Raw genomic sequence first — 26,424 nt, 5'->3', positions numbered from 1 at the left:
TACTGTATAATTCCATTTTTATACAAAGACAGTCAAAATTAATCTGTAGAGTATTTTGTAGTTCCATAAAATTCTGTTTTAAGTCACTTCCTCAACTATGGACCTAGGCTCCCAAAGCCCCAGTGCACACCAGCAAATAGGATGCCTTCACACTGCTCTAGACTTCCATGAATCTAAGGACCAAACTAGGGCTCTACTCCCAGGAAAGATCTCTATCTCCAGCTGCCTGTGGAATGACAGACTTAGGAGATCCTACATCTCATCTTGACCTTCCTAATCTGGAAGGCAGAAATTTGATGGAAGCCATTCTAAATAAAAATTCTCAAATTTGAGGGTCTAAGATGTATAGTTGCAAGTCTGACATGTGCCAGTTTCCAGAGTAAGGCACAAGACAGGGGGCTAGAATAGAGTTGTGTGATCAGTGTGCAAATCACCCTCACTTTCCCATCCACTAGCTTATGTCTCTTTAGTTTAATTCTGCCTAATCTGATAACAGCTTGACACTCTAGCTCGCTCAGAGACTATATCTTTTTTTTAAAATATATTTTTAAAATTTATTTCTAGGAGAGAGAGACAGCTTGAGCAGGGGAGGGTCAGAGAGAGAGGGAGACACAGACTCTGAAATAGGCTCCAGGCTCTGAGCTGGCAGTCAGCACAGAGCCCGACGTGAGGCTCGAACCCACGAACTGCGAGATCATGACCTAAGCGAAAGTCGGACGCTTAACCGACTAAGCCACCCAGGCGCCCCTCAGAGACTATATCTTATCCTTTAAATTTTATTGTGAATGAATTCAGATAAACAACAAAACAAGGAAGAATGGAAAAGTTGTGACAGGAGACCAAAGTATGTCTGTCTTTTTTTTTTTTGTACCTTTTTTCCTTGTGCAATATCTATCTCAAACATATAAAAAAATGATAAACAAATATATACCCATCACCAAGCTGTACCATATTTAATTCCTTCTATGTTTGATATTTTTTTTAAGAAAAAGAACACTGTGGATAAAGCTATTTATCCACTTCATTCTCCTTTTCCTGCAGACATAAAAATCATATTAAATTTGGTATATATCATCCTATGCTTCTTTTTGTATCCCAAATGAAATAGAATATTATTTTATTTTCATATCATATAAAGTATATCATACTCTACATTTCAGTCTGCAATTTTTCTTTTTTGTTCACATAACACTAATTTTGAATTTAACCCATGTTGTTATATATGGTCTTACTTCATTCATTTTTAACTGCTTTATAATATGTCATTGTACTACAGTGTATCTGTTCTCCTTGTGTTGGAAATTTGAGTTGTTCCTTTGTGGTTGTTATTAGAAACAATGCTACAACAAACATACACGTACCTCTGCTTGAATTCCCTAGAACCAATGCTTGCCAATTCCTGGGATCCTGCTAAAACGCAAATTCTGATTCAGGAGGTTTGGGTTGGGCCTAAGGTTCTGGTTGTCTAATAAGCTCCAAAGTGATGCTGACGTTGTTGGTCTGAAGGCTACCTACTGAGTAGGGTATGTAATAAGAAGTGGAATTATTGGCTTAACGGGCATATGTATCTTCAACTTCATTACATTTTTCCAAATTACTCTCCAGTTCCCTTTGCTCTACATTTTTACTAACACTTGATATTATAAGATTATAAAGTTGTTTAGATAATTATACAGTTTTTCTCCACACCTGATTGTGGTATGTTATGTCAAACAGATTTTCTCATTTGGAACCAGCCTTTCTTTGCTGAAGGGAGGATCCTACTTGAATTTGCTGAATTTGATAAGCTATTATTAACGATTTTTAAATCTCGGGGCACCTGGATGGCTCAGTCGGTTGAGTGTCTGACTTTGGCTCAGGTAATGATCTCATGGTTTGTGTGCGAAGGAAACAATGAACAACATTAAAAGGCAACCGATGGAGTGAGAGAAGATATTTGCAAATGATGTATCAGATAAAGGGTTAGCATCCAAAATCTATATAGAACTTATCAAACTCAACATCTAAAAAACAAATAATCCAGTGAAGAAATGGACAGAAGACATGAATAGGCACTTTTCCAAGGAAGACATGCAGATGGCTAATAGACATATGAAAAGATGTTTAACATCACTCATCATCAGGGAAATATAAATCAAAACCACAATGAGCTACCACTTCACACCTGTCAGAATGGATAAAATGAACAACTCAGGAAACAACAGATATAGGTGAGGATGCAGCAAAAGGGGAAGCCTTTTGCACTGCTGGTGGTAATGTAAACTGGTGTATGTAGCCACTCTGGAAAACAGTATGGAGGTTCCTCAAAAACTTAAAAATAGAACTATCCTATGACTCAGTTATTGCACTACTACGTGTTTATCCCAAGGATACGGGAGTGCCATTTTGAAAGAACACATGCATGTCAATAGCAGTGCTATCAACAATAGGCAAATTATGGAAAGAGCCCAAAAGTCCATTGACTGATGAATGGATAAAGAAGAAGTGGTAGATATACACAATGGAATACTACCTGGTGATGAAAAAAAATAAAATCTTGTTACTTGCAACAACAAGGATGGAACTAGAATGTATTATGCTAAATGAAATAAGTCAGTCAGAGAAAAAAAGATATCATATGATTTCACTCACATGTGAAATTTGAGAAACAACAGATGAACATAGGGGAAGGGAAGAAAAAATAAGATAAAAACAGAGAGGAAGGCAAACAACAAGAGACCCTTAAACACAGAGAACAAACTGAGGGTTGCTGTAGGGTAGGTGGGTAGGAGATGGGCTAAATGGGTGTTGGGCATTAAAGAGGGCACTGGTTTGGGGTGCCTCCATTGGTTAAGCATCCAATTTCAGCTCAGGTCATGATCTCACGGTCTGTGGGTTCGAGCCCCGCGTCGGGCTCTGTGCTGACAGCTAGCTCAGGGCCTGGAATCTGTATTTGGAACTGTGTCTCCCTCTCTCTCTGACCCTCCCTTCTCATGCTGTCTCTATCTCTCTCTTAAAAATAAATAAAATATTAAAAAAATTAAAAAAAAAGAGGGCACTGGTTGGGATTAGCACTGAGTGTCATGTTTAGGAGATGAATCACTAGGTTCTACTCCTGAAGACAAGACTACACTGTATGTTAACTAAGTTGAATTTCAATAAAAATAAAAGTTAACATATAGTGTAATATTAGTTTCAGGAGTAGAATTTAGTGATTCGTCACTTACATATAACACACAGTGCTTATTACAAGCGCCTTCCTTAATATCCATCGCTCATTTAGCCCATCACCTGCCCATCTCCTCTCTAGTGACTCTCAGTTTGTTCTCTATAGTTAAGAGTTTCTTTTGGTTTGCCTACACACACTCTCTCTTTTCTGGAAAATGATTCATTTTTAAGAGCAGTTTCAAAACCAGGTGTAAATATCCTTAAAAATTATCTTCTTAAAAACATTCAATTGTCACCCTTTGCAATACAGCAAAGGCAAGTTTCTGCCTATTCTAAAGTGAGTTATCAAAGTTCAGATTCATTGGTTAAATATGTCAAGGAAAATGGATGATACACTGCTGGTTTTCTTCCAGGTTGACCTTTAATCTTATGATTGTGTGGAAGTGGCCCAAGTCCTTTCATTAAAGCTTAGTGCTCAGACAAGGTGGGAGGAGATGCTGGGAAGAGGGGAGGTGAGGCTGACCATAGATATATAACCACACCCTCTGCTTTTAGCAACTCCACCATCCTGAGATAAGATAATGTTCTTTCCCAACCCAAATGAATTTTATCCTAGGTGAGAAAGAAAAAACTAAACACCTAAAAATCTAGTTTTAATCTTATTCTAATATAGTAATATCAGGGTGTTAAAGTCAGTATTTGTCCCAAGCATCAATGGGTGCTTGTGGTTTTTGTTTGGTCCTTTACACAGTTGAGTATGAATTCTCTACATCCTTTCTACATCACTAGGTGGTAGCCTTGTAAACTTATGGTCAGTTGACTATAACTTCTGTTCCCAGAGAAGTCGTATAGTCTATTGCTTGCCACAAAGCATAGGTCCAGACCAGCTCTACTATCAACTAACTTTGTGAACTTGGACAAATAGCCAGTTTCTCCCCCCTCCCCCCGTCCCATTCCCCATCAGTGAAATGGAGACACTAGAACTGAATGCAGAGAGAGATGGGATAATTAAAATGCTTATATTTTTCCTAAGTTTATTTATTTACTTTGAAAAAGAGAGAGAGAGAGAGAGAGAGAGAGAGAGAGAGAGAGAGAGAGATATGCACAAGCAGGAGACAGAGAGAATGAAAGAGAGAATCCCAAGTAGGCTCTACACTGCCAGTGCAGACCCCACATGGGGGCTCTGACTCACAAACCATGAGATCATAATCATGACCTAAGCCGAAATCAAAAGTCAGCCACTTAACCGAGTGAGCCATTCAGTTGCCCCAGCAGCTTACTTTTTATAAAGTGCTTAAAACCTTGCCTGGCATGCACAGTAAGTTCCTGGAAGTAATAAATCTTTTCATACAGCTAAAATAAAGCCCTTAGCTGGGTTTGGAATCTCCTCAGTGCAGACTCAGCATGTAGCCATAGATTGAATTGCTGACCAGAACCAAATCATTGCCTCTTGAATGCATACTTGTTATAGACTCAATGTTTGTGTCCTCCCAAAATTCATATGTTAAACCTAATCCCCAATGGGACGGTATTAGGAGGTAAGGCCTTTGGGAGGTGATTAGGTCATAAAGATAGAGCCCTTATGAATGGGATTAGTGCCCTTGTAAAAGAAACCCCAGAGAGTTCCCTTGCTCTTTTGTCATGTGAGGACACAAGGAATAGACTACTGTGTATGACCAGGAAACAAGCTCTCACCAGACATGGAATCTGCCAGTGCTTTGGGCTTGAACTTCCCAGCCTCTGTACCTGTGAAAAATAAATTTCTGTTGTTCATAAGCCAACTCAGTCTATGGTATTCTGTTATAGCAGTCTACATGGACTAAAACAAAACTCGAGGATCATGTTTATCAATATTGGAAACTTCTGGACAAATCTCAGAAATACTCAATTATATTTTTAGAAATTAAATCCAAAGCTTCTGAGAGACCCATGAGTATTCTAACAGGCATTTGTAGGTTCTTTCATCAGAACAGCATAAATTTGGGTTAAAAAATTATATAGTGCTACTTTACTAGATAACTTACTTCATTCAAAGTTAGGCCACTTTTGGCTAAACCTTTGGTCAGAATAGATATGACCTAGAGCAATGTTTATAAATAAGACAGATAAAACTTTCTTATAATCAAATTTACTCATGAAAATCTTCTAAGTTGCTCACAAATCTTCTAAGTTGTTTTAAATCCTATTAAAGCTGATTTTACCTCCTGGGTTGGAAGACTGTTCTTTTGGCTGGTCTGCAAATGAAGTAGTTGGCTAGCATTTAAGAGTAAGATCCTATGAAAATACTGACCTTTATTCATTTGGCATAAGGGCATCACTGAAATTACCCATAGATGCAATATTATGAAATATTTCTTTAGTGTTTTCCATTAAAAAATCCACTTATCTTCAACATACTAGGTATTATACAAGGGTGGGGACTTGTCTCATATTCCTCACAAATAAATGTGGAAAAAAAGAGATACTTTTTTAACTGAATGGGGAAGATTCTCCTGATATAAACTGAGATTTAAAGAGATTAAAGAGAAAAAAGTATAACATGAAAGTGATGTTCTTCAAAGGAAAATAATTGGATACAATGCGAACAACTCTACTGCTGAATCTTGAAAAATGAGTTCACGTACTGTTTTCTTCCCACTTAACTTCTAACATTATTTCACAAAAATTGGGCTAATCACTGAAGGAACAATGCTTTGCAGCAAATTTCCAGAGTATTTATTTTTTAGGAATAACTTCCAAGAAATTCCAAATAATTGCCAATTATTTAGCAAGATTAAAAAAAAAAGTTTTTCACCAGTATTACAAAGAGATCTTCAAGTGGACTACTGAATGAATCCTTTTAAGATGCATACTTCTAAGGAAAAAAGTCATTCTAGAAACAGAAACAAGACTTATTTAGTCCTTCAGTTGCACTGAAAAATATTTTATAAGTTGCCATAAAGCAAGAGCAACAACAAAAATCTCCAAAAACAATCATAATGGGATCTTCCCAAGTGAGCAATGGCTGACAATTACATCAAGGCTTCTCACACATCGCTTTGCCATCAGAAAAGAGGTAAATTTTGTTAAAATAAAGATTAAAGAATTTCCTTGGTGAGGAAATGAGCTCATTAATGTCCAAAGCTTAATGGATATTGAAGAAAATAGAAAAAGATATTCCCATATCTTTCTTAAGATCTGGTCTGGTAGGAAGGGCTCATGTTACCTGGTGAGTGCATGAACTACACCATTGTTTTCTTTTTTAAAGGTAGTGGTAAAGGTGCTACCTTCTGTCCAAGTGGATTCCTCTAACATTGAAGAAAAACTACAATAATTTTGCCAAAATTAGTCAATTTGAAGTTCAGAAAATATAATGTTGTGGAACAGCTCTGAATCTTAAAATCTTACTAACTGCCATTTACTTTGTGACCCTGAACAGTCATTGGCTTTCATTCTCTTTTCAATTTTAAGGGACAGGAAAGGGATCAAATAAATGTGAACTTCAAAAAGCACTGTATGAACTATAAAACACTACACAGGTAAGAAGTATAAAGGACTACAAAGATTTAGACAATTCAGAGAAAAAATGTAGTGTGAACCGTTTATTTTGACAAAACAAATTTTTATGAATGATACACTCTGAACTCCCAAAGTTTCACTCTTTTAAAATATAAGAGGTGAGGCATCCTGGACTCCCAAGATTTCAGCCACGAATAAAACAGTACCAGATTTTCAAGTTATATAAACTGCATACCATAGAAGTGAAGAGAACTGTGATAAACATTCACTAGTTTCAAGTGTACCTATAAGACACATGGACATAGTTGAGTTTTTTAACCACACAGCTTTGTATCAAAAGCATCTAAGTAATTGACATATATTTCCGTTAATGGCAGACACAATTCCACAAAATCAAATTATACAAATCATTGGTTCTTAATAATCTCAATTTGGAAACTGAAAAATTAGAGGAATGTATAGCTAAGTAGCTGAAAATGTTATACTTATTGTACACAACCATATCATGACAAGGAATGCTAGAAGTAGATCCCCTCAGGAATGATTTTTGAAAATTTAAAGTATATTTTACTGGAAAAGCTAAAATCTTTAGTGTGAAAATCAGGTTAAATGAAGCACTGACTCAATCTCTAAAGATCCAGTAAATTATAGATTTTGTGCAATTAGTTACTAACATACACATTTCGAGATTAATACTGATTTCAATAGAACATTTAGATGGTTCTGAAGTGTCTACGTTTTATTGTTCAGTTAACTACAGATGTCAATGAAATATAAGATTCCTCAGAAGGAGGTTATACAGCTTGTCCTGTACTAGCTACAGGTAATATGTATATGATTCAGAACAAATGACTGCTTTTCACTTTCAAAGAACCTCTTTTTAATTTATACAAAATTAGACTGTTTTACCCACATGTATGCATAAAAGTGCTTGTCAAATGTACATAGTCTATTTCCACAATCGTAAAACAAAACAGGCACACAAATGGATAACTGTTTAGATGTTTTATATGAATATTTTTGATATGTCTTTAAACAAATTAAACTGCTATCTAAAGAGATGTAAGAACCTTGGGTACAAATTTTCCTGACTTGGGAAAGTAAAGATCTAAGAACTCTCTAAACTCTGGAATTCAATGCAATTTATATACTGGTTTATTCACTCTGCTAGCTGTTAACTTACTCCTTAATCTGTAAAGGCTGCAGGTACTTATGTTTCAGCAATTAGGAGACCAAAAAGACTAAGGTAGCAGGATTTGCTGGAATTAGTCTCCCACAAAATTGTTTTGAATCTAGTTACAAATTGATTTAATATGCTTGTGAGTTAAATTTTACAATAACCATAAAGACATTTACTCTTAACAAATTTTAACGAAATGTAATTAAGAACTACACTCTTTAATTTCAACGAAAGGTATTTTCCATTTATATGAAAAGGAATTTAGTAGCCAGCAGTATTTACATAAAGAAATAGTCCCATCTCTTCTCTTTTCCCTTTTATAAAGTGCTATTTTTAACTGGGTAGATTTACTATCCAGCTTTTCAGTAACTTCACTGTATGTTTCTAATAGATTCAAGGAAACACTGGAAAATTTAAAGTCTTTAGTATTACAAACATTTGCAAACATTGCTACAATGTTTTTTATTTTATTAGTAAAATAAAAAGTATTTTATTAGTATGAGTGTATTTTATTAGTAAAATAAAAAGTGTACCTTATGTGAGAATCATTAAGTTGATTTAATAATTACTTCACAGAAGCATAGACTCACTAACATTTCTGCCAATTTTTGCTAGTCGTCTAAACCAGAAACAGCTTCTGTAGGCAATTCAACTCTGAGCACCACCAAATAGGGTTATGTCAATTAGAACCAATGGTTGTATGATCCTCAGAATAAAAACCTCTGGCAAATTTAAATTTAGACTGTTAGAATAGCAAAACAAATTAATAAAACTCAGAACTAGACGCAATGTTTTACTTAAAAGTACCATAGGTTGTCAAGTGTTTTAAGTAAAATTTTGTGTAGTTATTAATAATGTACCTTAACACTGAGTGCAGTGGTCTTAGAGACAGTTAAGAAAAAGCAGGACTACAGATTAAGTTAAAAGTGAATGTTGCCTATTTCTTTAGTTCAGTGATTAAAGTTCAAATTGCTATTTAAAAAATAGTTGAGCACTACTTAACAATACAAACAGGATACCATTTTTATTCACATTATTCTCTATAGAGCATTTTTGTATTTCAACTTTGACCTGACCTTCAGTAGTATCTTAAAAGGCATATGCGATTAGTAAAAAACAAAAAACAAAAACCAGGGCAGTATGTAGTTTTGTTTACACTTAAAATTTCATTACAATTGCATTTCTTGTCACTCTTGGAAGCACAACCACTTTTAAAAAACTGAAACATAAAAGTGCAAAATTCCTTACTTTGTATGGCATTCAGTAATGGTAAAATCAGAGGAACCCTCAATAATCAATTCCGTACACCCAATTTAAATTCCAGTCCTCAGAAACAGGGGCTCCAGGGCAGAGGGTGGTATAGGGAAAAGAGGCCTAGGGCAAAGTTTGATGAAATCACTTGGAAATTTACTTCACCCAGAATGCTAGCGGGAATTCCTCCCACCCATTCCAACTCCCCAAGTAAGAATTTAACCCTTTATCTGGGCTCATTTTCTTGTCTACAACCTAGTATCCTATTCCTGAAAACAAATAAACCTAGAATTTTCTAAAAGAAATTATTTTTACCCAAATACATTGGACTTCGGTCTCAATTTGAATGAAGATGAGTGGCTTTTAAGAGCCCGGTCCTCCTCTTCTTCCTCTCCTTCCTCCAGTGGCTGCTCTGGGTCTCTGAAAGAGGGTGTAGTGTGGATGATCTGGGTTCGGAAGCGGATTTTGTTGAGTTTGGGTTTTATCCGACCACTAGAGCCGCCGGAGGCCTTGCGACCTGGATCCCTTGCTTTGCCTCCAGCCCATCCCTCAGTCAAGTGGTGGTGGTGGTGATGATGATGGTGATGATCCCCTCCATCCTCCAAGACATGTGAGAGTTTGTAGGTGATGAGGTGTGAAGGGAGCACCTTTGAAAGCCTCCATCGCCCACCCCCGCTGCCAGTGGCACTCTCTCCATCATCCTCATCCAGGGCTCCCACCAGGTTCTTGATCTCCTCAGCGATGCTCTGACTCAGGTACTGAGAGGCCTTTTTCCCACTGTAGTCCCTGATGTCTACGTCTGCGTCGTAAGCCCCCACCAGCAATTTCACCACCTCCACGTGTCCGTGCATGGCAGCTAAGTGCAGGGCAGTGTAGCCTCCGCTTGTCCTGGCGTTGATGTTCACTGGCAGCTGGTGTTTGTTAGCGAAGTTGACTAGCATGGCCAGGAGCTCCTGTCTGCCATGCTTGGCGGCCCAGTGCAGGCAGGTGAAGCCGGTGATGAAGTCCCTCTTGGCCAACAGGCCGGGCTCACAGGTGAGCAGCCCTTCCAGGCTGTCCCACTTGCCGTCAGAGGCTGAGAGCATCCAGGCATGTTCCAGAGGGTCCAGCGTCACGGAGCCCCCGCCGCTGCTCTCCTCCTCCGCAGACGACGAAGCAATGGATGCGCTGTCTGAGTCGCCCCCGCTTTTGCCGCGTCCTACCCCAGAGGAGCTTCCCGGGCTGTTGCCCCCAGGACACACGCTCCTCTTCAGCTGCGGTGAGCTGCCCATCACAAGGTCCCGAAGGTTCTGGCGCGTAGACCTTGGGGTGGTGATGCCGCCGCCGGGGGAGCTGCCCGCGTCCGTCTGCTCGCAGCCATGGGGTGGGGGCTCTAGGTCCTCGCTGGGCCCGGGGGCCGTTCCCCCGGAGGAAGCCTGCGCCTCGCGCCGAGAGCTCTTCCTCCGGGCCCCGCCGCTCAGGGGCGGCCCGCTCAGGCTGTCGCCAGCCAGACTTGGCGGCCCAAGCGCGGCGGCCGAGATCTCCCCATGGCTAGGCTCGCAGCTTGGACCCGAGGACGCCTCAGGAGACGCCGCCACTGGGCACAGGCCATCCTCCTGGGTCTCTACCCGGCCGTCGGGCGTCCCTGGTGCGCCGCTGCTGGACTCTGGCTCTGCGGTCACCGAGATGATGGGCAGGTCACGCGACGGTGCGGCTTCAGACGCGGGAAGTCCCTTGCAGAACCTCTTTTTAAGGTGCACGTACTTAGAGCCGTCGACAGGGTCAGTGCGCACCGTAGCCACGGCATTGACTAGCTCCTTGAAGAGGGCGCGGGCGCGCGCGCGCTGCTCGGGCTCACCGCCCAGAGCACCCCTGAAGTGCTGTACCAGCTCGGCATGCCGGGCCCGGCCCCCGCGCTCCGCGAGGAAGCGCAGCACGGCCTCTGGGCTGAGCTCCACCGGCCCCTCCATCCGTGGCAGCGCTGCTCCTCCGCCGGCGAGTGGCTCAACCTGGCCCCATCGCGGCCCTCTTGAAAACACTCGCTTCTGAGGGACGTAGAGTCCAAACGCCTGAGCTTCTGCTGCGGGAGACGCCACCACCGCCTCACTGGGGNCCCGCGAGTCTTCCTCCACAAGTATTGAATCTCTTCCAATCACTCTCCCTCCGTTTGGGGTTGTCGTCTTTTGAGACGTCGAGGGATACTCCTGAGAGAGACTCGCTTCGCGTGCGCGCGCAACTATTTGGCGCGGCTAATGTCACGCGCCCCGTCTGGCGGGGCCTCGGCCCTCTGGCCCACTGCCCTCGCGTCTCTGAGGCCAGTAGACTTGGCTCCTCCCCTTTCCCCGGTTACCCGATGCCCCCCTCTCCCGCGGAGGCTGACCCCGCCCGTTACACCCGCCTCCGGCCCGCGCCCCGTGCGTTCCACTCTTCCCGGGCCCCCTTTGCTCCCTTCTAGGTTGGGACGCTATTCTCGAGGGCCCTGGCTGAAACCCCCACTTCGCTGAGACTCCTGCCTACGCTCACCTTCCGCTCGGGACCATGACCTCTGAGGTGGCGCGGCACCTGGTGAGTCCCTGTCGACTCCTCACGACCCCTCCACTGCCCAGCGCCGCCCCCTCCCCCAGGGCCCGACTCCCAGGGCCGCCGCCCAGCAGTTCCCAGGGTCCCAGCGTAACCTCCTCAGTCCAGAACTCGGGGCCCGAAACACGGTCCGGGTCCCGTCCAGTACTGGCGGTGATCGTGAGCCGCGCCGTTCCTCAGCTCCCATTGCCCTATCGGCCGGTCGTCCCTGGGCCGCCGAGGCCGGCTGGTCCGACCCTGCTGGGAGGAGGGGTTCTCTTTCTCCTGCTTTAGTTCCGGAGGCAGGGACCAGGGCGGTTCTGCGTTGCCAGAAGCGGGGACGCAGGGCGGACTCCCCCTTTCCCCCCAGATTCCCGACCCCAAGTTGCTGAGTGGCTGGGAGTTTTTGCGCGGCTTCTCTGTCTTGTCAAAAGTTATATCTGAAACAGTGATTGTGGGTCCATCATTTTTATAACGGTTTTGGACGCACAGATTAATGGAATAGTAGTGTAATGTTTTACATTTTGTACTTTTCCCTGACTAGTCACTGGAGGCCAGCTTCCTTGGACTTTCAAGAAACTTATTCTTTTTACCAACTGTGTGGTTGTCCAAGTTGTCCATTAGGAAGGATTTGAGCCTTTTTTTTTTTTTTGCCTTGGCACCCTTGAACCTTAAAAGAATGTTTGTGACTGATGTGTTCAATGTTTTATACGTTTTATTCTTTAAAGAAAATTTTTTTTAACTTTAGATGGATAGAGAGCAGGGGAGAGGAGCAGAAGGAGAGAATCTTAAGCAAACTCCATGCTCAGTGCTAGCTGGAGGCAGGTCCTGGATCCCAGGACCCTGGAATCACGATCAGAGCCAAAGAGTGGTATGCTCAACTACTGAGCCACCCACGCACCCACAGTGTTTAATACTTTTAGAATCACTTGTATGTTTACGTTGTTTGATATAGTAAGCCAGTGGTTCTCAAAGCGTGGTCACAATTATTTTCATAACAACACCAAGCTCTTATTTGCCTTTTTCGCACTCTGTTATGAGTTTAAGATGAGTTTTATGGAGGCTACTTGATGTGGAATGACCTCACCATTCTGAGAGCTAATGTGTGTACTTGGTTTTTAAAAATTTCTGTTTTGAGGTGCCTGGATGGCCCAGTCTGCCCTGAAATTCTTGGCTTCATCTCAGGTCATAATCTCATGGTTTGTGAGTTTGAGCCCTGTGTTGGGCTTTGGGCTGACAGCATGGACCTCTCCTTCACTCTCTTCTCCTCCCCTGCCTGCTCTCTCTTTTTCTCTTTCAGAATAAAGAAACTTAAAAAAATAAGAAATTTCTGTTTTACTTAATAATACTGTAAATATTAATGGTTGTAAGCCAGATAAGCAAAAGCTCTATGGGGGCCTGAGACTAAAAATAAAAAGTTTGGGAACTACTGGTCTAAGCTCCTAAATTAGATTGTAGAAATCGAGTTCAGATTGTAGCCTGAGAGATTAGGTGATATGTGGAAAGTTACACAACCAGTTTCTTTGATAGATCCTGGAAAAGAATTTTTCTACCCTTTTGTATAAAGATAGAGAAATCTCAGTTGTTCTGTTTGAACTGTGTTATAGTTTCTTTGCGTGTATGAGTGAGGAAAATATTTTTTAAACTCTGATTCATAGTAATCTTCAGAATTAAACTTAAACTGAAGAGATCACTTCATTTAATTGATGTTGGATTGCTTGTCAACTGCTGTACTTATTTTGCAATAATAAGTGTACTTTTATTTTCTAATTAAACTTTTTATTTTGAGGTAATTGAAGGTGCAGTCTTGGAGTTGTTAAGAAATAATGAGATCCCCTGTACCATTTGTCCAGTTTTTTTTTTTTTTTCAATAATAACACCTTGCAAAACCATAGACAACCAGGACATTGCCATTGATACTGTGAAGATAACTTTCCATCTTCACAGCATCCTTCAAGTTGCCCTTTTATACCACATCCACTTCATTTCCACCCCTGACAACCACTAATCTGTTTTTCATTTCTATAATGTTCTCAGTTCAAGACTTATATAACTGACTCACACAGTATGTAATTTTCTGGAGCTATCATCCAGGTTGTTGCATGTGTTATTAGGTTGCTCCTTTTAATAGCTGAGTAGTAGTCCATGGTATGGATGTTCCATCTTTGTTTGAAGGACATCTGGTTGTTTCCATTGTTGGGCTACTATGAGTTAGGTTGCTGTAAACATTCTAGTATAGTAGCATGTAGTGTAACCTAATGAAAACATAAGTCTTCAGTTCTCTGGGATAAATTCACAGGAGTGTAGCAGCTGGGTCACACGGCAGTTGCATGTTTAGTTTTAATGAGAAACTGCTAAATTGTTTACTAGAGTTTCTGCACTGTTTTTCATTCCCACTAGAAATGTTATAAGGGATCAATCTCTCCACATCCTCATCAGCATTTAGTATTCTTTTTTTAATTTAGATATTCTGATATGTATGTATGTATGTATCACAGGTATGTGGTTTTAATTTGCATTTCCCTATTGGCTAACGATATTAAGCATCTTTTCATGGGCTTATTTATCATCTGCATATTCTCAAGTGATATGTCTCTTCATTTCTTTAGCCCATTTTCTAATTTGATTTTGTTTACTGTTGATTTTAGAGTTTTCTTTTTAAATATGCTCTGGTTACTAGTCCTTTCTTGATACATAGTTTGTAAATGTTTTCTCAGTCTGTTGTGCTGTCTTTTTTTTTTTTTCCCCCCCATCCTCTTAACAGAGTCTTTTGGAGAGCAAATGTTTTTAATTTCATTTAAATCTATTTTATCAATTTTTCGTCCTATGGATTTTACTTTTGATGTCAAGTCTAAGAGCTCATTGCCTAACCCTAGATCCCAAACATTTTCTTATTTTTTTCCTAAAAGTTTTGTGGTTTGTGTTTTACATTTAAGCTCATGACTCATTTTGAGTTAATTTTTATGTAAGGTGTAAGACTTAGATCAAGTGTAATATTTTGGCTTATGGATGCTCCAGTATCGTTTATTGAAAATGTTGTCTATCCTCTGTTGAATTGCTTTTACACTTTGCCAAAAAGCATTTGAACATAACTGTGTGGATCTATTTCTGGGTTCCCTGTTAGTACTAGCACATAGTCTGGATTCTTGTAGCTATGTAACTCTTGAAATACAGTAGACTTATTCCTCTCACTTTGTTCTTATTTTTTCAGAAATTATTTTGGCTATTCTGTTACTGTGACTTTCATTATAAGTTTTAGAATAGTCTTATCTATATCTACAAAAGAATTTTGGTAGGATTTTTATAGGAATTATATTCAATCTGTATATCAATTTAGGGAGAATTGAAATCTCTACTATGTTGAATCTTCAGTTTATAGACATGGTATCTCTTCCCATTTCTTTATATTTTCTTTCATTTCTTTCATCAGCATTATGTAGTTTTCAGCATACAAGTCCTGCATGTTTTGTTAGATTTAAACCCATTTCATTTTTTTAAGCAATTGTAAATTGTATTGCATTTTTAATATTATTGTCCACATATTCAGAGTAAACATATGGAAATACAGTTGATATTTGTATGTTTATCTTGTGTCCTCTGACTTTACAGAATTAATTTATTCTAGGAATTGGGATTCCTCCTAGATTCCATGGGATATTCTTCATAGAAAATTTTGTCATTTCACAGAGACAGTTTTATTTCTTTCTTTCCAGTCTGTTTGCCGCTTGCTGCCTTATTTATGCTGGTTGGGACTTGTAATAATTGAGTAAGAGTGGTGAGAACAGACATCCTTGCTTTGTTTGTGATGTTGGGGGGAAAGCATTCAGTCTTTTATCACAGATGTAGATTTTTTTGGTACATGTTCTATCAAATTCATGAGGGATATTGGTCTGTAGGTTTTTTGTATTGTCTTTATTTGGTTTGGTATCAGGGTAATAATAGTTTCATAAAATTGATTGGGAAGTGTTACCTCCTTTTTCTGGAAGAGACTCTATGTATAGAATTGGTGTTAATTCTTCCTTAAATGTTTGATAGGCTTCTTCATCCAAACCATCTGGGCCTAGAGATTTCTTATTTATAGTTTTTAAATTACAGATTTAATTTCCTTAGTAGTTATATGGCTATTAATGTTTCATATTGAGTGAATTGTGGTAGTGGGTGGTTTTCTGATTGATTCCTTCCAAGTTGTCAACTTTATGTGTATAAAGTTGTTAATAATATCCCTTTATTACCCTATTGATGTCTTTGGGGCCTGTAATGATATTCTTTGTTGCATTCCTTTTTTGTTTTTTCTTAATGTTTTATTTTTGAGAGAGAGAGAGAGAGAAAGGATGTGCAGGGGTTGGGGCAGAGAGAGGGGGACAGAGAATCTGAAGCTGGCTTTGTGATATCAGCAGAGATCTGGATGCTGGGCTTGAACTCACCTGAACCAAGTCAGACACTTAAACAATTGAGCAACCCAGGAACTCCCTGTTCCATTCCTTGTGTCTTCTACCTTTCTTGGTCAGTCTTGTTAGAAGTTCACAATTTCATTCATCTTTTCAAAGAACCAGCTTTGTTTCATTGATTTTTTTCTGTTGTTTTTCTGTTTTATTTATTCATTTATTTTAAAATTTATTTAGAAAGAGAGAGAGCAAGCAAGTGCAAGTAGGAGAAGGAGCAGGGGAGGGCGGAGAAGGGAGACAGTGGACCTGAAGCAGGCTCTACCTGATGTGAGGCTTAAACTCACAAACCTTTAGGTCGAGACCTAAGCCAAAGTCTGATGCTTAACTGACTGAGCCACCCAGCCACACTTGTTTTTCTGTTTTAAATATAACTGATTTATGATCTTTATTTCCTTTTATTTGCTTGTTCTTGGTTTATGTTGCTCTTCTTTTTCTAAGTTTTTAGGGCAGACCTCAGATCACTGATTTGAGACTTTAACTCCTTTGTAATATATGGACTTGGTGGTGTGAACTTTCTTCACAGCATGGCTTTAGGTCTGTCCCACAAATTTGGGTATGTTGTATTTTCATTATACCTTTACTTAAAGAGCTGTGTTAAATCTCACTTGATACTCAGGTTTCCAGGTTTTGTTTTGTTTTGTTTTGTTTTTTAAGAGAAGAGGACATCAAGACTCTGGAAGTTTTGTATTTTGCTGATGGAATTACAGCTGGTGATGATATCTGCTCTTGGGCATATTGTTTCTGCCACTGTCTCCAGCATGTCCCTTATTAGTAATGGCATAAGTTTTATGATTCAAGAGATCTTCACTGTATAGTTATATATTGCTGACTACGATAGTAGATCTTGAAATAACATTGACTACCTTTTCCTTTCTCCTGAGAAAAGCACTTAAAATTTTCCACTTCTCTAGATTTCCTTACCAAACTTCTAGATTTTTTCAATTCTTATCTGTATTTGTCATTTCCTCTTTCAACTACAATGCTTCAGAAGTCTTATGTTTCATTTTTAGTTATCCTTCAGTGAGGATGTTTGTATCTTAGAGGCTTCCTTCATTTTATTTTCTGTTTGAAAGTTGTGATTCTTAATTCTTTGCCTTCATGTCCTGGAATTAATGATCACCTCAGTGCTTTGATGTATTTCCATTTCTCCACCTGGAGAGATATTATTCTTTCCCACTTATCCAGATCCTATAATCGTTATGGGATAATGAAAGACCAAGCTCCTGTCTCACCTTCTCTAAAGCTTTCCCAGAGAATCCTAATCCTTGACAATCTGTCATACTGCTCGTTTGCCACTTAGTCCTATGCTACCTTGTAATACTTCCTATGTTTTTATCGTTACTTAACTTTTTGCATCAATTAAATTTTAATAAGCCTTGCATTTGCCCCCTCTATTAAATGATCTGTCTTCAGGAAGAGGAGCCTATAATATCTTTGTAGCCTTCACAGCCATGATTATATATTGTTGAGGACAGATGTTGATTATATTTTGTATGGAAAATAAGTTCACCTTGAATCATTTTATTCTTGTTGAATGTTAAATGCTTAAATTGTGAATTCTTAGTAGCCAGGAGCTATTTCTTAGTCTACATTTATGCTTTCATATAGCTCCACCTTCATCCAGGCTGGATACAGATAGTGTCATTACCTTTTAGGTATTCTCAGACTGATTTTGATCCTAATATAGCCCCATACAATACTTATTTGTGCTGGTATGTATGTATTGTATGTATTTAAGTATGTGGAAGAGGAGGAAGCAGAAGGGTGCTTTTAACATTTTATATTTTACTACAAATAGATTTCCTCTCTTTAGGAATATGTATCAGTCCTCATTTATTTTTTATTTATTTTTTAATATAGTTTATTGTCAAGCTGGTTTCCATATAACACCCAATGCTCATCCCAACAAGTGCCCTCCTTCCATGTCCATCACCCATTTTCTCTTCTCCCCCACACCCATCAACCCTCAGTTTTTTTCTCAGTACTTAAGAGTCTCTTATGGTTTGCCTCCCTCCCTCTCCGTATCTAGTTTTTCCCCCTTCCCCTCCCTCATGGTCTTCTGTTAGTTTCTCCTGATCCACATATGAGTGAAAACATATGGTATCTGTCTTTCTCTGCCTGACTTAATTCACTTAATTCACTCGAGGGCATAACACCCTCGAGTTCTATCCATGTTGCTACACATGGCCAGATTTCATTCTTTCTCATGGCCATGTAGTATTCCATTGTATAGATAAACCACAACTTCTTGATCCATTCATCCGTTGATGGACACTTAGGCTCTTTCCATGATTTGGCTCATGTTGAGAGTGCTGGAGTGAGTATTGGAGTACATGTGCCCCTGTGCATCAGCACTCCTGTATCCCTTGGGTAAATTCCTAGCAGTGCTATTGCTGAGTCATGGGGGAGTTCTGTTGTTAATTTTTTGAGGAACCTCCACACTGTTTTCCAGAGGGGCTGCACCAGTTTACATTCCCACCAAAAGTGTAAGAGGGTGACTGTTTCTCCTCATCCTCGCCAGCATCTATAGTCTCCTGATTTGTTCATTTTAGCCACTCTGACTAGCGTGAGGTGGTATCTCACTGTGGTTTTGATTTGTATTTCCCTGATGAGGAGGGATGCTGAGCATCGTTTCATGTCTGTTGGCCATCTGCATGTCCTCTTTGGAGAAGTGTCTGTTCATGTCTTCTGCCTATTTCTTCACTGTATTATTTGTTTTTCCGGTGTGGAGTTTGGTGAGTTCCTTATACATTTTGGATACTAGCCTTTTATCTGATATGTCCTTTACAACTATCTTTTCCCATTCCGTCAGTTACCTATTAGTTTTGTTTTTTCCCTTGTTGTGCAGAAGCTTTTTATATTGATGAAGTCCCAGTAGTTCATTTTTGCACTTGATTCCCTTGCCTTTGGGGATGTGTCAAGTAAGAAATTGCTGCAGTTGAGGTCAAAGAGGTTGTTTCTTGCTTTCTCCTTTTAGAGTTTTGATAGTTTCCTGTCTCACATTCAGATCCTTCATCCATTTTGAGTTTTTGTGTATGGTATAAGAAAGTGGTCTAGTTTCACTCTTTTGCATGTTGCTGTCCAGTTCTCCCAGCACCATCGATTAAAGAGACTGTCTTTTTTCCATTGGATACTCTGTCCTGCTTTGTCAAAGGTTAGTTGGCCATACATTTGTGGGTCCAATTCTGGGTTCTCTATTGTACTCCGTTTAACTATATTAGATCTAATAACTTTCTCTGTTTAAGATTTTAAGTATTCCTAATGCCTGATTCTAAAAGCTCTTTTACTGAGAACTTTACAATTTTTTTTAGTATTTTATTTATTTTTGAAAGAGAGAGAGAGAGAGAGGGAATGAGAGAGAATGAGAATGAGCGGGTGAGGGCCAGAGTGAGAAAGGGACAGAGAATCAGAAGCAGGCTCCAGGCTTTCAGCTGTCAGCACAAAGTCCGACGTGGGGCTCTAACGCACAAGCCCTGAGAACAAGACCTGAGCCACGGTCAGACACTTTACCAACTGAGATACCCAGTCGTTCTGAGAACTTTGATTTTTACACTTTCTTGTCATATACTGGAAGGAAATTTGATTTAGATGATGCTTTATTTCAAAAATATACTTAATACCTTGTAGGATATGTATCTACTACTGGTTTGAAGATCAGGGGAGTAGGAATCACATTTATAGTCTCAATAACATAAATAAAATATTAAAAACTCATTTTAAATACCTTTAATATAAATATTATGATTTAGTAGATTGGGATATAGTATCTAGACTTTGTTAGTTTTACTTTTAGTAAATATGCATGTTGTGCTTTAATATTCTTCCCATCTTTGAAATTTTGTCTTTGGTAGTTGCACTTATTTGAAAGTAACTGCTTTCTTTGCATTTCTTAGCAAGTCTAGAGATTTTTCTTCTTTTTTTTTTTTTAAGTTTATTTTTTTGAGGGGGGGGGCATGAGTGGGGGAGGGGCAGAGATAGAGAGAGATAATCCTAAGCGGGTTCTGCACTGATAGCTAGGAGCCTGATGAGGTGCTTCATCTCAGAAACTGCGAGATCATGACCTGAGCCTAAATCAAGAGTTTAACGCTTAACAAAATGAGCCACCCAGCTTCCCCAGTCTAGAGAGTTTTCATTGAAGATTTAGCTAAAAGTTTAAATATAGTAGAAGTCAAAGTTTATTCCAGAACATCTCATTTTATTTTTTTAAATGGTATATTAATACATTTATTAATCTGAAGAATGCTGATATATGACAGTTCACAGTTACCTGCTCCCCAGTTTTCACTGGAAATTAAGGTCAGTATGATTTAAGAATTCTTTTTTTTTTGTTTTAAGATTTAAGAATTCTTTTTTAAAATGTTCATTTATTTATTTATTTTTAAATAGTTTATTGTCAAGTTGGTTTCCATATAAGAACATCTCATTTTAAAAGTGAATTTGGTTTGCCAATCTTTTCTTTTCTTTTTTAAATTTTTATTTATTAAAAAAATTCTTTTAGATTTTATTTTTGAGAGAGAGAACAAGACAGAGTATTAGCTGGGGAGGAGCAGAGAGAGAGAGGGAGACACAGAATCTGCAGTAGGCTCTGGGCTCTGAGTTGTCAGCACAGAGCCTGAAGTGGGGCTTGAACTCATGAACGGTGAGATCATGACCAGAGCTGATGTGGAATGCTTAACTGACTGAGCCACCAGGGTGCCCCTCTTTTCTTTTTTTTGGAGAAGGAGGGAGGGAGGGTGGGGGGGCAGAGAGAGATAGAGAGAGAGAGAGAAAGAGAGAGAGAGAGAGAATGAGCTGGGGAGAGGGGCAGAGCGAGAGAGAGAGAAAATCTCAAGCAGCCTCCATGAATCTCAAGCAGCCTCCATGTTCAGTGCAGAGCCCCATGCAGGGCTATATCCCATGACCCTGAGATCACAACCTGAGCCTAAATCAAGATTTGGATGCTCAACCAGAGCTACCCAGGCATCCCTCCCTGTTTGCCAGTCTTAAAGTTGTTCAGGATTATATTTTGGCAGCTCCCTTTTCCTTGTTTGTTTTGTTCAATGAAAATAATGTTACATCAGATGTACAGGTTTACCTTTGGCTACCATATTATCATAGACAAATGAAAGTGTGATTACAGTTTTACTAAGTTAGAGAAGTCTTGAGTCTTAGAACAGTGCCGAGTGTCTTTCTGAGTACATGATCCCTTTCTTTAGACCTTGGTTTGGAGAAACATGTTTACCATATTCTCTCAGTAATCATGAATTGATTGCATTGGGAATTCTAGAATTTTCAGTTTCTTTCAGTCTGTTTTCTCAGACCATTTTAAGTTATGGAGCAAATAAATTATTGGGGCAAATTTAAAAAGTAAACTTGGTATTGAGACTAGAAAGGAAGGTAAAGGTAGACAGCATATGAAAGATTTTTGAAATGTATCCCAAGGGAGGTACAAGCTGAGGAGAAGGCTCCTAGAATTTCACTCCTACTTCTTTCTCTTACAAGGGAAGATGCTTGGAAGCTCAAGTGACAGGAAGTGGTTGTTTCTGTGATAGGAACAGGGGAGAGCTAAGGCTGTAGAACCTCTGTTAGGGAAGATGGATAAAGATGTACCCTCTCAACTAAGTTCCATTTAAGGCTGTCCCAAATCTTTTTCCATTTAAGGAATCCTACATACTCTGATACTAAGCCTGAGACAACAGACACACGCAAAAGTAAATATATGTCAGTATTGTAGAGATTGCATAGTGATCATTTAGTTAACAAAAGATAGGTCCCAGAAATGCTTATGACCAGAAATAGAAATTCTATAGGAGGCACAGGGTTATTTACTGGGATATCAGACCTGAATAATGTATTAAACTGAAAAATAAACTGAAATAATGCCATATGTTGAACAAAGTAATATATACGTAGGAAGAAGAAGGGGCTACTGTTGGGAAAGAAGAGATAATTGTGTTTGAGATTTGGATGTGGGGTGAGACCAGGAGGATGATCTGGCCCTGTAGGTCCTGGCCAGGTAAAATGGATGTTCTAGCCCATTAAAACTAATTTCAGGCAGCCTAGTGTCAAATGACCCAGGGGTTTACCAAACAGAAGATGTGAAAACCATGAGACACTTCTCTGATCTCCTTTGCCCTCTCCTTTTAAGAACCAGGTCAAGTTCATCCTGCCTTCTGTGTGAGCTATGCTTATAGAGACAGCAAGGAGTCCTGTTAACCTGGTTATTATGATATGTGTAGAAAGGTATTTTGAGTCATCTGTGTACTGTTTTTTTCATAAGTTGTGCACAGCAGTATTTTCCTTAGTTGAATGTAGACCCGTTAGCTGAAATGTTACTTTGAGCTGCGGATTAGCCAGAAATGATTGAATCAGTTTTGAAAATAAAATGATGTCTTTGTTTATTTATTTATTTTAAGAGAGAGCTAGAGTGAGTGGGGGAGGGGCAGAGAGAGAGAGAGGGAGAGAGAATCCCAAGCAGGCTCCACACTGACAGTGCGGAGCCTGATGTAGGGCTCTATCTCATGATGTAGGGCTCATATCTCACATGAGATCATGACCTGAACCAAAATCAAGAGTTGGACGCTTAACCAACTCCGCCACCCAGGCATCTGAACATGAGATGCCTTTTAATTGTATTTACCAATCAAGAAAAAATTCACTTAAAAATTTTTAATGCATATTTTAAAAAAACTAAAGGGAGCTTTAGCCATTATTTTCAATTTCTTTGTACATATTTTTACTTATTTTAGTGGTCTGGTAATCTTTAAAGATATTTGCAAGCATTAAAGTATTCAAGATACATTTTTATATGGATTTCACCTTTGCTGCTTCGAGTACATCTACTGGGATAATTGGATGATACTGAATGCTGAAGTGCATTCTCTGCGAGAAGTACTTTAGTTGTAACATCACATTTATCTTCCCAACCTTAGATGCTCAGTATTGTTATTTCCATTTTGGATAAAATAAATGTTATTTCCATTTTCTCAAATTTTGCTTAGAAGTCTGGTTTTGTTCATGTTGTCATTGTACCTCCTTGTCCCAGGCCCTCATACATGGCTTTGGCAGTTACTTTAGTGCTCCAACAGTTTGCATCTGTTGCCACCATAAGCAGTTAATTCTAACAGCCTTCTTATGCCATACGTTTATACTGATGTCATGTTAACTCTTCTCTACTGTGACATGGGCCATTGAGATCATTTCTAGGGAATCTCTGTTTTGGGAGAAGATAATCTGCTTGTCATATAGTAACAGAGATTCTGTTGTATAGAAAAGAAATCCAATTTACAGTTTCTACATAACTCTGAGAGCCAAAAGAACCTCAAACTGAATTGTAATTTGAACAATTGGAGAAAATATTTTAATCTCCTTTTGCATTTGCTTATTTTGGTGTATATTTACTTTTTTATTGCTGCTTACAAAGAATCATTTGTTGTCTTAATGACCTGTTTATCCTCAGATATTCTAAGTTTTTGTTAGCTGCTGCTCTCGCATGAATTGATTACTTGTTTAGTTAGAAAATTTTATTATATCTTCATAAATTAAGTTTTTTTATTGAGGTATAATTTATGTGTAGTGAAATTAACCCTTTTTTATTATAATGTCCCATGAGTTTTGATGAACACATACATTTGTGTGTAACTACAACTACAATCAAAGATATAGAACAGTTCTGTCACCATTCCCATCCCCGCTATTCTTTTGTGCTTCTTTGTAGTCCTCCTCCGTCTCTGACAATCACTGATCAGTTTTTTGCTCCTGTGGTTTTGCCTTTACCAGAGTGTCCTACTGTAGCTTTTGAGCTAGCTTCTTTCGCTGAATGCAATGCTTTTGGGATTTGTCCATGTTGTTCCATGTTCCTTTTTATTTCTGAGTAGTATTCCATTGTATGGAGATGTCACAGTTGAGTTTGTTCATTTCTATTTGAGGAACATTGGGCTGTTTCCAGTTTTTAACAGTTTTGAATAAAATTACTGTGTACATTCACTTACAGGCTTTTATGTAAATATAAGTTTTTATTTCATCTGGGTTTATATCTAGGAGTTAGATTGAAGAGTGGAATGTTAGGTATGTATTTAATTTAAGAAGCTGTCAAACTCTTTTCTGAAATGTTTGTATCAATTGGCCTTTCCACCAATAATGACTTCTGCTCTGCGTCTTTGCCAGTATTGTTAATTTTTAAAAAGTCATTTTTATAGGTATGTAGTCATATCTTGTAATTTATTTGGCTTTACCTAATGAGTGATGGTGTTGAGCATCTTGTCATGTGCTTATTTGCCATCTCTATATTCCTGGTGAAGTGTATGTTCAAATCTTTTCCCATTTCTTAAGTTATTGTGTAATTATTATTGAGTTGTACAAGTTTTAAATAGATATATATTTCTCATATAAGTCCTTTATGAGATAAATGATTTATAAATTAAATGTTTTACCAAAATATGTGTCTTGGGTTTTCATTCTCTTAACAGTGTTTTGAAGAGCAGAAGCTTTTTAAGTTTGTTAGGTTCAATTTATTATTTTTTTCTTTTATGGATCTTGCTTTTGGTGTTGTAGCTAAGAAACTTTTGTCTAACCTAAGACTACAAAGTTTTATGTCTACAATCTATTTTGAGTTAATTTTTGTATATGGTAGCAGGTTCCTTTTTTTTGCATATGGGAGTCTATTCTGGCACCATTTTTTAAAAAAATATTTTTATTTATTTCTAGGAGAGAGAGAGACAGCGTGAGCGGAGGAGGGTCAGAGAGAGAGGGAGATACAGACTCTGAAATAGGCTCCAGGCTCTGAGCTGGCAGTCAGCACAGAGCCCAATGCGGGGCTCGAACCCACAAACCGCGAGATCATGACCTAAGCGAAAGTCGGATGCTTAACTGACTAAGCCACCCAGGCGCCCCACTGGCACCATTTTTTAAAAAGACTGTCCTTTCCTCCATTGAATTGCATTTGCACCTTATTGGAAATCTACCTCCCACTCCCCTTTGACTGCTCTAGATCACATCACTCCCTTTCCTTTATGATATTGACCATACTCTGCTTTTTTGTTTAATTGTGTCCTTTTCACTAAGCTCCTTGAGAGGAGGAACTTTTGTATGGGGCCAAGGATGGAAAGCGTATCCAGGCAGAGGGAATGATAGTTGCTGGGTTGGAACTTTGGCATGTCTGAAAACGTTCCAAAAGGGGTCATCAAGAACAAGATGAAGTTGCAGAGATAGATGGTGTCAAATCCTGTAGGGCCTTAGTGAGGCCATAGTATCAAAGGAGAGTATGGCCTAGGACAAAAGGATTGCCATAGAGAGGGAACAGGGCATCATCACACTGTGATATTCCTCTTTGCCAATGTGGATAAAAGAGGGACAATAAAAATTTTCACTTATTTATTGCTTATGTCATGTTTCACAGCTCCCTAAAGAGTTCTGCTCACTACTTTTCTTGGGTTAAGATGGATTAAGTCTTCCTTATGTGTCTGTTATTTTGTCAGAATATAGTAATATTTTACTAGATTTACATGTGACTAAACTTTCCCCAGAGGAGATTTGCAAGAGCTGTGTTTCAGGGCTTCCTGTCATTAATGGACACCCCTTGTAGCATGGAACCAGGAGGTGGCATAGTTGACCTCTTTACCTCATGGCCACTTCCAGATCATTCTCCTCTCCTCCCTAAATATTCTCTGTCTTGACTCTCAATTCACTATTCCACTGTGTCTATTCACTACCTCTCTTTGTTACATTAATTTCTGAAATTCCATCTGCCTCCATGTTTGATGGTGTAGGTATTGGCTCTTTGTGATTCTCCAACATTAGACCTGTGGTGATTCTATGTGATTTCAATATCCACATGGATTATGCTTTCAATACCCTGCCTTTCACTTTTTGGCCTCTTCTCCTTCAATATCTTGTATATTGTATCCTGCTTTCACCTCTCCTTTTTATGGGTAATACCTTGACCTTGTTATTACCTGTAAATGCAGCCCCTCCAGGCATTCCTCTCTGACCATACCTCCTGCTTTGTCTGTTTTTTCCCCATGGTACCAAGTCCCACAATTCTTTGACCTGACCTGTTGTTCCTATTATCTTTTACCTTCCCTCGTATTCTCCATGCTCTTTTTCCTCTTTTTGCCCAGCTGTAAGTCCTCATAACATTTATAGTCATTTCCTTGCTTTATCATTCTCCACTGGCAAAAGCCACACACAGTGAAATTACACTATCTCCAGACTGCACTCATGCAGCCTCACAGCTGATAAGATTGAGGGAAATCATGCTGAATGGTCTCACTCTTAAGTCATGACCACTGAACTCCGGAGGCCTTGGTGCTGCCTGAAAATTGTACCACTTTTTCTTCATTTATTTGCCTTCTAATTTTTCTAGATTAAGGGTCTTCTAGATAAGGG

At 39.1% G+C, this 26,424-nt stretch overlaps 2 protein-coding genes across 5 annotated transcripts in view; one reads left to right on the top strand and one right to left on the bottom strand.

The window, feature by feature from the left end:
* Nucleotides 1-6,713: 6,713 nt before the first annotated feature.
* SOWAHC (sosondowah ankyrin repeat domain family member C) lies at nt 6,714-11,167 on the bottom strand. Its single transcript, XM_077767258.1, has one exon. The coding sequence runs from the start codon at nt 11,023-11,025 to the stop codon at nt 9,388-9,390; it is 1,638 nt and encodes a 545-aa protein (XP_077623384.1). The 5' UTR covers nt 11,026-11,167; the 3' UTR covers nt 6,714-9,387.
* A 35-nt stretch (nt 11,168-11,202) lies between these two features.
* SEPTIN10 (septin 10) overlaps nt 11,203-26,424 on the top strand; it is a 69,919-nt gene continuing 54,697 nt past the window's right edge. Inside the window, exon 1 of one of the 4 annotated variants that reach the window (XM_077767263.1) lies at nt 11,203-11,620. In XM_077767263.1, the coding sequence (XP_077623389.1) occupies nt 11,594-11,620 (27 nt within the window). In that variant the 5' untranslated portion in view covers nt 11,203-11,593. The remainder of the gene's footprint in view (nt 11,621-26,424) is intronic. The other 3 variants (XM_077767259.1, XM_077767262.1, XM_077767260.1) reach the window with 3 other exon arrangements.

The sequence above is a fragment of the Crocuta crocuta genome, unplaced genomic scaffold (genome assembly GCF_008692635.1).
Source record: "Crocuta crocuta isolate KB4526 unplaced genomic scaffold, BGI_CrCroc_1.0 scaffold185, whole genome shotgun sequence".
Classification (NCBI taxonomy): domain Eukaryota; kingdom Metazoa; phylum Chordata; class Mammalia; order Carnivora; family Hyaenidae; genus Crocuta; species Crocuta crocuta.
Note: the sequence above shows the minus strand (reverse complement) of the source record. Positions and strands in the feature narration are given on the sequence as shown.